At 44.5% G+C, this 13,354-nt stretch overlaps 1 protein-coding gene across 2 annotated transcripts in view; it reads right to left on the reverse strand.

Annotated features, from left to right (window-relative positions):
• bin3 (bridging integrator 3) overlaps positions 1-13,354 on the reverse strand; it is a 121,314-nt gene that overhangs the window by 34,328 nt on the left and 73,632 nt on the right. For both annotated transcript variants that reach the window (XM_048523246.1, XM_059641109.1), the window contains 2 exons: positions 12,852-12,993; positions 8,649-8,783 (listed from right to left, as the gene is read on the reverse strand). In XM_048523246.1, coding sequence (XP_048379203.1) covers positions 8,649-8,783; positions 12,852-12,993 — 277 coding nt within the window. The remainder of the gene's footprint in view (positions 1-8,648; positions 8,784-12,851; positions 12,994-13,354) is intronic.

Here is a 13,354-nt window from a genome sequence, read left to right on the forward strand (position 1 = left end):
GCTGGGAGGAACTTGTACTTCAGGACAAAAAAAAGGAAATCCTGAAATACCACATTTTGGACTTGACTGACAGGAGGCAAGCATAACCATAAATATGTCACCCGCAGTAAAATGTCAACTTGTCGCACAGTCTGCTCAGGAATCAAAACTTCATGTGCAGAAGGAATACACCTGATCCTGGGAGCAAACTCTCAGCAAGCTGCTGTGATGGGTAAATGTGACTTCGCAGTGTTACAAGGTTGAATGGGCAGGAGTCAAACTCAAAATCTCAATCACATTTAGACAGATTTCCTACATAGTTAATATGCTGAACCATTTGCTTCGCATGTAAATTAAGAAAAAAACTGGTTTATTCTCTGATCTTTGATGAACATGTTACAGGGAGTACAGCTGAGGTATCACAGCTTGGTTCAAAGCATTAAAGGCAATGCTCATGGATAGTGTCTCGCAATCTAAACTTACAACCAAACAGCTAATCTGCTCAGCTGCCACTTGAAAGCACTCTCATCATAAACAGTCTTTTGCATATTTTGAAAACTTTACATTAGTTTACAACATGCTAACTCATCCAGGCTGTGGCTTCACGATTGGACATGGACTCGTGTTAGAAGAGGTGATTGTGGGTTCAAGACTTGCTCGTCAGTCTCCAGCACAAGATTCAGGTGACAGTCAAGTACAATCCTAAGCGAGTGCCATACCATCGGAGGGTCAGCCCCAAGGAAGCGCCGCGCCACCGGGGGAGGTCAGCCCCAACGGGATGCTGCACTGTGGGACATCCACACTGTTGGATGGTCTAGACTGAGGGAGTACTGTACGGTTGATGCAACCTATTTTGAGATGACACTTCCAAAAGAGAACAAAGATTTCATAGTTAATGCCAGCGTGCTGGATAATGGTTATCCCTCAACTTGGAATAGGAGTTTGTGACTGTTGAACAAATTGGGCATTCAGGGAAAATGTCTTCATTCACAGAATGGTGACAACTGCCACATATAGGGGCTACTTGAGGTGAATGGTACGCTCTTTCTTAGAAAAATGTGTCTGAGCAAATGACAGGAAGGGACGGAGAGTCACACTGATTGTGTCATGATCTCAAAACTAAACTATTAATGTCTCAAGAGACATCCAATCTTGTCTCAAAGAGGTGAAGCACAAGATTTCACACTTTAACTGAGCATTTCTGCTGCACCAGAAGTAAACAAAGTGGATACTGTTAGTTTCATATCAAACAGGTATCACAAACAGGTTTTTAACCCTAAAAATCTTAACAGAGCTCTGCTCAGTCTGAATTTAATTCCACACAACAGTTCCAAACGCTTTCCAGGATTTTGAAGGTGCATTCATTTCTCCAGAGCACCAAGACGCGCCACAGTTCTGATGAATTCACTTGGATTGTCCTCAGTAATCCTGCTATTCTGAGGTTTAAATTGCATACAGTCCTTACACAAACATTTGGCTGGGCAACCGATTCCCACTCAAGTTTCTGACAACTGAAGGCAACAATGCTCAAGAACTGACTCATTGCCTCCTTGCTCAGAGTCCAAAAGCAGAAAACACCCTTGCTACCAAAAGCCTTGGGCTGACAGCGTCAAGTTTTCACCAGCAACAACTCTTCTCACCACCAGAGGCACAGAGAGAGACAAACAGAGAAACTCAACACCAGAAGTGCCTCCACCTTCAGTTGACCCCCATGACAATGCCCAATGACATGGGGTGTCTCAGCTCGAGATTCAAACCTGTCTTTCACAATTTCAGAACCTGTCCATTGGTTTGAAAAGTATATGCATACTACAATGTGAGATACATACAAATGTCCAAATATTTTTGTTTTCAGAGTTTTGGCTTTAAACTGGTGATATAAGAGTTTCTTTGAACCTGTATGTGTCAAAGATGAATGAAGGCTTCCTGATATATGAACCGAATTGGGTTCATATTGTCAAGTCTTATGGCAAGAGAAGGGAAAATACATAAAGCAATTAACATAACCAAATCTGCAGCCTTGTGTGTGCTTCACTGAAAGACCGTCACACTCAGTCTTCAAGAAAAATCTATTGAGCCATATTTCAATCTGGGATCTGACTCAACAGGAGGATCATCATCCGGGATCTTACGAACGCTTGAAGCACTGGCCCCTCTTTATCAGGCGGCCAGAATTCCATCACTTCTCGGACACTTATGGATAAGGACAAGAGTGGACCTTGGATAAAGTTTTAAAGTGGGGGGTGGTCAACTATAACCAAACTAGGCAAGATTTGGAGAACGTGCAGCTGAGCAGCTGTTTCAGGGTAAATCTACGTTTGACCGGTAATGGCCAGTCTTTTAACAGACAGTTGATTAGAGCGCAAGACAGACACGCTCCTGTGAAAATAAAGGACAGGAACAGCAGGATTCGGGAATGGAGGATGCCAAAGGAAATTGTCAGCTTAGTCAAAAAAGGAAGCACACGTGAAATCTAGGCAACGAAAAACAAACCAAGTCCTTGAAGAACTCATAGAACCGTACAGTGTGGAATCAGGCCCTTTAGCCCAACAAGTCCACACTGACCGGAACAGCATCCCAACCAGACCCATTCCCCCTACAACCAACCTCATCTGGAATCCCTGAACACGATGGGAAATTTAGCATGGCCAATCCACCTAGCCTTTGGCCTGTGGCAAGAAACCGGAGCATCAGGAGGAAACACACACAGACACAGGGAGACTTCCCACAGACAGTCACCCCTGGGTGGAATTGGGCCCAGGGTCCTGACTCTGTGAAGCAGCAGTGCTAACCACTGAGCCACCGTGCTGCCCAAATACGAAGGAAGTAGGAAGGAGCTCAAATTGGGAGCGAAGAGGGCTAAAAGAGGCTATGAGACGTCCTTGGCCAGCAGGATTAAGGAAAATCCGCAGGCATTTTACGCATACATTAGAAACAAGAGGGCAACAAGAGAAAGAGTGGGCCCACTCAAGCATAAAGAACGGAGATTATGCACAGAGCCAGAGAAAGTGGGTGAGATCCTTAATGAGTACTTTATATCAGTATTCACCAAAGAGAAGGGCTTGAGGGATGTTGTGGTTTGGCAGGTCAACACATCAAAGGAGGAAGTGTTGGGTGAATTGAAGTGCATTAAGGTAGACAAGTCCCAATGGCCAGACAGGATCTATCCCAAGATATTGTGGGATACCTTTCCTTCTTCTTTGACCTGAGATGAAGTTCCAGAGGACTGCAGAATAGCCAACATTGTTCCTTTGTTTAAGAAGGGAAAAAGAGATAATCTAGGTAATTATACGCAACCGAGCCTGGCATCAGTGCTGGAGAAGATACTGAGGGACAGGATTTATTCACATTTGGAAGCAAACAGACGTGTTAGTGATAGGCAGCATGGGTTTGTGCAGTGAAGGTCACATCTCACCGACTTGATTGAATTTTTTTGAGGAGATGACAAGAATGAGTGTTAAGGAAGGGCAGCTGGATATTGTCTGCATGGACCCGACTATGGTACTTGATAAGGTACCTCACAGCAGGCTGGTACAAAACAGTACAGTCTTATGGGATCTCAGGCAACCTGGCTAGATGGATACAGAACTGGCTTGGTCGTAGAAAACAGAGAGAAGCAGTGGAAGACTGCTTTTCGGAATGGCGGTCATTAACCAGTGGGAACAGTGCCAGGTCCTTTGTTGTTTGTAATTTATATAAATGATCTGGAAGGAAATGGAGGTGGTCTGATTCGGAAGTTTGGGGATGACACAAAAATTGGTGGAGTTGCAGATTGTCAAAGGATATGGTGGGATATAGACACATTACAGATTTGAGCAGAAAAATGGCTGACTGAGTTTAATCCACACAAGTGCGAGGATGATGCATTTTGCAAGGTCAAATTCAGGTGCAAATTGTTCAATAGATGGCAGAACCCTTAGGAGCACTGACATACGGATGAATCTAGGTGTACGGGTCCACAGGTCCCTACAAGTGGTGACACAGGTGGATCAGGTGGTCAAGAAGGTGTACAGCACACTAACCTTCATATCTGGCAAGTTATGTTCCAGCTGTACAAAACTTTAGTATACTGTGTGCAGTTCTGGTGACCACAGCAGCAGAACATAGAACATTACAGCGCAGCATAAGCCGTACAGCCCTCGACGAAACCAATCTGAAGCCCATCTAACCTACACTATTCCATTATCAAGGACGTAGATGCTTTGGAGAGGATGCAGAGAACGGTTACCAGGATGTTGCCTAGTCTGGAGGGTTTTGGTTAGGAGGAGAGGTTGCACAGATAGGGGGGATAGTCAAAGGTTCTTTCCCATGGTGGAAAGGACAACTGTAAGGGGGCACAGGTTCAAGATGCCAGGGAGACAAGTATAGGGGCAAGTACAGGGAAAATGTTTCACACAGACGGTGGGAGGTGCCCAGAATGCACTGGCAGTGGAGATGGTGAAAGCTGGCACGCAAGCAACATTTGCAACAACACTACAGATCTAAGAGGTCCAAGCAGTCTGTCCAAAGCTAATCAGCAGCTTGTGAGGCCTTCGGGTTTTACTTGTTAAAAGTCGGAACAATAAAAGCAGCCTGAATAGATAGGATCAAGTTCCCACCGAGCCAGGACTTTGTTAGCTTTAATTATTCAGTGGCAGTTGTTGCTGCCATGAAGCTGGGCGGGGAAGCTCTTTTTCCTCTCTCAGTTACAGCTAAAAGCTGGGGTTCTCTTCCTGCTGCTAGAGTTGAGAGACAATCTATTCAACTGAGTTTGCCTTAGTCAACGGTGTGTTTATGGAATGTTACTATATTGGAACAGTTAACTAGTAGTAGTTAATGTATATTATTTTGTTAAACATTTTGATACAGTTACAGTGGAGCTAATTACTTTCTTTTCTTTTTATCATGTCTGTATTTTAACTCCTGTCTGAATAAAGTAAGCTTTACTTCAAGTCTGGTAATCTAACCAAACAAATTGCATCCAGAACACAACACCTTACACTTAGCTTTCAAATGAGAAAAAAAAGGGGGCTAGACTATCTCCCTAATGAGTTTTGAGAAGATTTGTAGCTCAGGTTGAGGTTCTGGATGTGAGTTTGCTCGCTGAGCCGGAAGGTTAGTTTTCAGACGTTTCGTCACCATTCTAGGTAACATCATCAGTGAGCCTCCGGTGAAGTGCTGGTGTTATGTCCTGCTTTCTATTTATCTGTTTAGGTTTCCTTGGGTTGGTGATGTAATCTGAAACAGATAAATAGAAAGCGGGACATAACACCAGCGCTTCACCGGAGGCTCACTGATGATGTTACCTAGAATGGTGACGAAACGTCTGAAAACTAACCTTCCGGCTCAGCGAGCAAACTCACATCCAGTATCTCCCTAATATATTTTGAGGGGGCTTGATCTGGTCAATAATATATTTAAGACAAGAGAGCAACAAGGCCAGAAACGGCATACAGGCAATCACTAGTGGGTCTGAATAAAGGCTCGGAATCGGCACAGACTTGATGGGTTAGAGGGCCTGATTCTGAGCTGTGTTGTTCTTTGTTCAGATGTTTCTCAATCTTGATTGGATCTATCCTCGTTATCACCATTTCAAACAAAAAAAAAAACAGCACTTGTCCTCAGGTAGCAGTCTTCGGGTCCCCAACTGAATGCCATTTTATGGCTCTCCCTACCTTTAACTCTGCTTGCGCGAGGATACATAGCAGGACCTCAGATGCGTAAATGCCTTCAATGTCTGTAAACTTCTGAATTCTACGATATCAACACAAGGTAGATTCGTGGAAGATAATGAAGCCTGACATTATGCATTTTGCCTCATACTGGGAGGAATCTTGAGTGGAGCTTCAGCACTGACATGGATTACATGGGTTTCATGACTTGCTTCTCTGTTGTAGACAACAGTCAAAGTAATGAAGGCGCTTTTGACATTTTGTCCCGGATCAGATGAGCGGTGTCCTTCTAATCCCCATGGTCAGGGCATTGAGTCCTAGCCTCAGTCATCTGAGCTGAATCCACCTCCTCTGGCATAAGTTTCACAGGGTTAGTGGCAACAACACAGCACAAAGTCAGGCCAGTGCAACTCAGGAAAAAGAGAGAACACATTTTGGTGAGCATTGCCCAACAGAAACAGATCGTTGTTCAAGTGTTTGTGGTGAAAAGTGAGAGAATGGGAGCGAGAGGGGCGCGAGGGCCAGCGAGAGGGGCGCGAGGGCCAGCGAGGGGGGCGCGAGGGCCAGCGAGAGGTCGCAAGGGGGCGCGGGGGGGTGAGTGGTGGCAAGGGGGGCAAGGGGGGGCGCGAGAGGTCGCGAGGGCGGCAAGGGGGCGAGAGGGCGCGCGGGCGAGGGGGGCGGGGGTCACGGGGGTGGCGAGGGGGGGCGGGGGGGTTCGAGATGGTGTGAGGGGGGGCGAGGGCGAGAGGACGAGAGGACGAGAGGGCGCGAGGGCGCAAGCGCTTTAGTTAGAGAGCGAGAGTGCAGCACGTGACTGACAATGGCCAGACACTGATGTTCTTGAAAGGACTGTTGGTTCTGGTTAAGGGATAATTAAAAGCTTTATCCTTCAAAGTTTTGCCAAAGAAACAGCAGGACTCTCGTTCTTCTCATGCGTGACGGAAAGTTTCCTTTAAACTTGAGAAATCAGCAAACAGGTTCAAAATTAATGATTCACTTCCAAAACATTTTGCTTGCACGATCTTGTTCCAACTGTGCAGGTCTTTTTTGGGGATAAGATGTTTTCTTTTGGAAAAGGGTACAAATTATTTGTGACTATTCTCCCTCAAACTGGAAATCTTGAAACTTGGATTGATTGAGTTTAAAAGACAAAAAAAATGGTCAAACTGACAAGCGACAGAAAATTAATTAGGATTTTAAACAATATGCTAAATTTCAGAGGTGAATGAACTGCAAGTCAAACAATATGACTGGAGTACAATGATCAGTACAGCGGTGACAGGTCAGGCTCAGGGCCATGAAATTCCAGGAACTGACTATCTTCACAGCAAGCTGCAGTAACTACTGGCACTTCATTCTCCATCTACCCAGGGTGTCTGCTAATAACTGACCAGAGGGCACAGTGCAAACCCATGTGTTTAGGCTTCAGCTAGATTCACATCCTTGCCCTAGGACCACTGACGAAGGTGGCACATAGATTTTATTTCATCTTTGCTCTTTGCCATGAAATTTCTCCCTGATCCATCAGGTCTAATAATGGGATCTGTCCACTTCTGCGCAGTTCGCAAGAATGGTAAGATGCAGGCAACTATCATCAGTGAGCAGACAATGACATTTGATTTCAGAATTGGATTTCAGAGTTTACTTTAAGAATTCGAGTTGTATAAAGTTGATTTCCTGTGGAACTTTTCATAGCTATGGTTCTGAAATACCACGGCAAACACTGCTGAACATGCCTGCCACTTTCAAACAGAACTTTCACTTAAAAGGCTAATGACAGCCAATAATCTCTGGTATTCTTGCAATACGCATGAAACTCACTGCACCAGAAAATTTACACAGATTTGACCTTGAGGTAACAAGGTAACAAGCCATCCTGCTCTTCTGATGTTGCTCGGCCTGCTGCGTTCATCCAGCTCTACACCTAGTTATCTCGATTCTCTAGCATCTGCAGTTCCTACTATCTCTGAAACAGATTTGACCTTTCTCCCCCCAGAGGTGGGTGAAAGACTTTTCTTATGTCATATACTTAGAAAGCTCAAACTGAACAAGAACTTCTGAGGAGGTGATTCAAATTTCAAACAAACCACACAATGAGCTAGTCAAGAGGATGTATTTAATGAACAATAGGTTCTGCAAAAATGAGGAAACAGGGAATATTCCCCTTCATTTCCATAACAAAACATTTAAATGCTTGGTCAAAGGTTTATCCAAGTCTTGCAGATGAGGAACCCAAATTAAAATATAACATATTCTCATCCATCTTTAGCACCCTAACTGGGAGTAAAATATTTATCCAATAGTTATGGGCTGAAGCAATTCCAAAATATATTCTGAACAATTCAACACTGTTTGCAATGCGCAACCCTTATGAGAAAGGAATTAAAATCTCATTTAAGAGAGACAGAGAGAGAGAGAGACAGAGAGAGAGAGAGAGAGAGAGAGAGAGAGAGAGAGAGAGAGAGAGAGAGAGAGAGAGAGAGAGAGAGAGAGAGAGAGAGAGACAAAGAGGCATTTACAGCTCAGACCACTGAATTTATGCTAGCCCTGTGGGACTGAAACAATCCATCCACATGGTGGGATTCAAAAACAAATTTGTGGAAACATACAACTGTTCGACAACCAAAGTGAAACAGTACAAGATGCCCACAAAATAATGTGAAGTTTAACCAATGTGTTGATTTTTTCATTCTCAGAGACTATGCTTTCTATTGAAACATTCACCTGCGACGAACACAAGAGTTAGGAGCAGGAGTACTGAAATATGAAGCAAAGTTGAGCAAGAGTACAGCAATCCTACTCATGAAGAACATCAGAGGGAAGTATCACAAACTCCTCTAACAGACAGATGCCAATCCTGTGAAACAAAGACCCATCACTATTGATGGGCAGGGAACTGAGAACCCACTCTCCTGCTCAATTGTTGGGCAGGTCAATGCTTACTCCAAGTAACTAGTGACCAATTCACAGTAAAGAAAGAGTGTTGAGAGTGTGGCAAAATCCAGGCTAGGTACCTACCTGTGCGCGAATCAGTGCTTCAAAGCTTGGCTGAAAGTAATCGATGCGGCTGTTGTAAAATTTCGGCATTTCTTCAAGCAGCTGCTTGTTTTTGGCTTCAAAATCCTCACGGACTGGCCTTAGCTCCTCTTTGGCCTAGGAATGAAAATAACCAAAGACGTGTTATCTCGGGGTTTTGTCCCAAATTTTAAACTGACCTGAGGGACACAAACTGAAAATAGCTGTGTACAATAGGAGAGTAAGTGGACCTCATGGAAGTGATTCCAACAACTTCAGCCAGGTGGACGTCACAGAATCTGAGCTCCCTGACTGAGGATTAACGTGGGTGTCCTGGCTGACAGTAAACAGGAGTCTCAGAGATTCTGTTCACTCTGAGAGCTGCATCAGTATCAAGGGCTTACCATATGTAAAAAAAGGGAGACTTGGCAACAGGACACCAGCTGTCTCGAGTTATTGCACTCACATTGTCAAATTCAGCTCAGCCTGCTTCAGGTTTGAAGGAAATTCTCAACATTAATTAGGAACACGGTTGAAGAGAAACACAGTCAAGAGGAACTAATTAGGAACTGTGTTTCTTAGTCACAAAGTGTATCAATTATACTTTTATTGGGAGGATACAAACAGAAATGGCCATTCGGCTTAGCAAGAAACAGACAGGCATGTTACTGATAAAATAAACACGCATGCTGTCCAAACTATTCATCTAGCACTCAACAGCACAGATGCAAAAATACCCCAATGGAAAAGCAGCTTTGCTTCATTCATTGAAGAACAACAATTCCTACCGCACTCTGCATGGTAATGTCTCAACTCAATCAATTAACCTGGCAACTCACCAGTACCCTTCTCCCAAGCAGTGTAAGTTGGCGTGCGCTTTGAAATCTGGAATTCTTGCATCTGTCGTGGTGAGTGCTCAACAGAAAGCTTCAATAGCATGTTGCCTATTTCAGGAATCCTCAACTTTGTTACCAACAGGAGGCACAAATTTAGGAAGAAAGATATTTACGTACATCACAAGAATCAAACAGAAATCATAAGCCAGAATAGTTTAACGGTGCAATGCATTTCAGATCAATTGTTAACAAATTGTCTGATTTAATTTATCTCGCATAATAGGAGAAACTCCTGGTCAGTTCAAATTAACCTGGATAAGTAGCCTTATGTTGCAGAGGGGATGTCACTGAGAAGCATTCTTTCCAGGATAAAATTTATTCATCGTGTTGCCTGGCTTCTGTTTCTGTCGCACTAAAACATTTGGAATTTGGCTTTGTTTCATATGTCCAAGACACGTAAACTAAGAGGAGGGAGTTTACTCTACAGCTGTACAAAACTCTGGCTAGGCCTGGAGGATTACATATAATTGTGATCACCACATTGCGTCAGAATGTGATCACAGGCTAGAATTGAAGACCTTTCGCTTTGGACAGGCTGAGTTCTTGTTCAGACTTCACCGAGTTATATAAAACCACGAGAGGCCAAGATAGAGTGGATAAGGAAGGACCCTCTTTGCATAAACAGGGCAACAACCAGACTGAAAGCAGTTGGTTGAAGGATCAGAGAGGAGTTGAGGAGAAATGTTTCGACCCCAAGGGTTGTGGACGTCTGCAATTCACTCCCTCAAAGGGTGGTACAGCCAGAAACTCATCATTTTATTAAAGTTCACGGATATACAACTTAAAGAGGGGCAATCTCTAGGATGCTGTAGAGTGAGAACTGGTTAGAAGCCTATTCATCAGCAACCACAGACACATGGACAGAATGGCCTTCTTCCATATCACATGTTTCCACATCTTGGAAAGCACTAACTGTTTGGACCAAAATTATCTCCATACTTGATGGGACATAAAAGACAGGCCACACAGTTTATTAGAGACAGTAGGAACTGCAGATGCTGGAGAATCCAAGATAACAAGGTGTAGAGATGAATGAAAATTTGATCGGAAATAGTCAACACGGATTCGTCAAGGACAGGTGGTGTCTTACCAACCTCATTGAGTTTTTTGAGGAGGTGAGCAAGCATGTGGATGAAGGTAGGGCAGTTGACGTGGTGTACACGGACTTCAGTAAAGCCTTTGATAAGGTTCCACATGGTAGGCTATTGGAGAAAATACGGAGGCATGGGATTGAGGGAGATTTAGCAGTTTGGATTAGAAACTGGCTTTCTGTAAGAAGGCAACAAGTGGTGGTTGATGGAAAATATTCAGCCTGGAGTCTGGTTACTAGTGGTGTGTCTCAAGGATCTGTTTTCGCTGTTTGTCATTTTCATAAATGACTTGGACACAGGCATAGGTGGATGGGTTAGTAAGTTTGCAGATGACACTAAAGTTGGTGGTGTGGTGGACAGAGTGGAAGAATGTTGCAGGTTGCAGGGAGACTTGGATAAACTGCAGAATTGGGCTGAAAGGTGACAAATGGAGTTCAATGCAGATAAATGTGAGGTGATTCACTTTTGGAAGAATAATAGGAAGGCAGAATACTGGGTCAATGGAAAGAATCTTGGTAGTGTGGATTTGCAGAGGGATCTTGGTGTCCATGTATATAGATCCCTGAAAGTTGCCACCCTGGTTGATACTGCTGTTTAAAAGGCTTAGAGTGTGTTAGGCTTTATTGGTAGAGGGATTGAGTTCCAGAGTCGTGATGTCATGCTGTAACTGTACAAAACGCTAGTGCGGCCTCATTTGGAATATTGCGTGCAGTTCTGGTCGCCCCATTACAGGAACGATGTGGAAGCATTGGAAAAGGTGCAGAGGAGATTTACCAGGATGTTGCCTGGTCAGGAGCACAGGCCCTATGAAGAAAGGCTGAGGGACTTGGGCCTGTTCTCATTGGAGAGAAGGTGGTCTAGAGCGGATTTAATAGAGACATATAAGATGATCAGAGGATTAGATAGTCTTTTTCTGAGGATGATGACGTCAGCTTGTATGAGGGGGCATAGCTACAAATTGAGGGGTGATAGATTTAAGACAAATGTCAGAGGCAGGTTCTTTACCCAGAGAGTGGTAAGGGTGTAGAATGCCCTGCATGCCAATGTAGTTAACTCAGCCACATTAGGGGCATTTAAACAGTCCTTGGATAAGCAGATGGATGATGATGGGATAGTGTAAGGGATGAGTTTAGATTAGTTCACAGGTAAGCGTAACATCAAGGGCCGAAGGGCCTGCTCTGCGCTGTATTGTTCTATGTTCTAAAACAGCGGGCCAAGTAGGAACCGTAGATGCTGGCCCAAAACGTCAGCTTTCCTGCTCCTATGACACTGCTTGGCCTGCCGTGTTCATCCAGCTTGTTACACAGCTTATTACGTGTTTTTTTCTCGTTCGCCTCTCCTCTTGCCCTCTGCTTTCATCTCCACAGCTCTTTGTTTGATTTTTATCCAAATATCCCTTGTCCCTGCATTTCAGCTCCCTTGATAGCTCCAGAAGGTTACTATACAGTTAGATACTTCAGTCTCACACTCGTCAGGGTAATGCTACTCAGCTAGACTGAGTAGCAGTGCACAGCATTCAGAGACATGGGATACATGAGCTCCAGTCCCACAACATCGTCAGGCTCCCCATGACGTCTGCACGTCTTGGGGCAGCACCGTAGCACAGTGATTCGCTCTACTGCCTCACAGCACCAGACGCCTGCGTTTGATTCCACTCTTGGGTGACTGTCTGTGTGGAATTTGCACATCCCAATGTGCCTTTGTGTGTTTCCTCTAGGTACTCTGGTATCCTCCCACAGTCATTCCCCATCCAAAGATGAGGGGGTTGGGTGGATTGGTCATGCTCAATTGCCCTGCAGTATGCAGAGACGTGCAGGCTACGTCAATTAGCCATGAGAAATGCAGGCTTTCAGGGATAGGGGGTGGGTCTGGGTGGGATGCTCTTCAGAGGGAAGGTGGCCTCTGTCTGCACAGCAACAATTCTGTGATCTGTAGTGCTGCCAAGCTTCTTGTCAGGACATATGCGCAACGATGTTCAGATTCATAGACAATTAGCTTTTATCTGGCCTATGTGGGAGAGATGTCCATGTCATGTGATGGGCCACTTCTTTCCTTCACAGTCCCTACAAAAGCCCCCTTAAGTGGTTGGAGCTATTTGCACATCATGACTGAGCTTTGCAGCTCACTTTACATGGAAGAACAGGGCCCAAACTACGTGTGTTATGTCACCAAAACATCAACAACCCCTTGAAACATGTCGAGCTGTGCTTCCACCTTACCTGGTGAAGCTTCACAAGTACAGGGCCAGACTTGTCCTTCTCTTCATACTTCTCTACTTTGGACTGTAATCTTTTGTAGTCTTGTAAAGTCTGCTCTCGTCTCTTCACTGCCATGTTGAGACTGGGGAAGACGTTACTGAACCTTGGTAATGACAAATGAAAGCACAATTGAACAGAAGCTGCTAAAATCCTCCTGTTACGACCTTAAGCACGGGACACTGGGGTCGGTTATCTCACTTGGTGGGACAGCTGCTTTGTGACACACAATGACGCCAATAGCACTCCGTGCAACACCAACACTCAGTAGGAGCAGTGAATACCATCTTCAAGATGATATGCAGAAATTCACCAAGACCCCTGAGACAGCACTTTCCAAACACAGGACCACAACTATTGAGATGGTTAACTGGTACACAGGAACACCACTCACTGTAAGCTCACCCCCATCTTGAACTGGCAATGTACCTCACTGTCACTGAGTCAAAATTCTGACAGTCTCTTCC

The sequence above is a fragment of the Stegostoma tigrinum genome, chromosome 40 (genome assembly GCF_030684315.1).
Source record: "Stegostoma tigrinum isolate sSteTig4 chromosome 40, sSteTig4.hap1, whole genome shotgun sequence".
In the NCBI taxonomy this organism is placed as follows: Eukaryota; Metazoa; Chordata; class Chondrichthyes; order Orectolobiformes; family Stegostomatidae; genus Stegostoma; species Stegostoma tigrinum.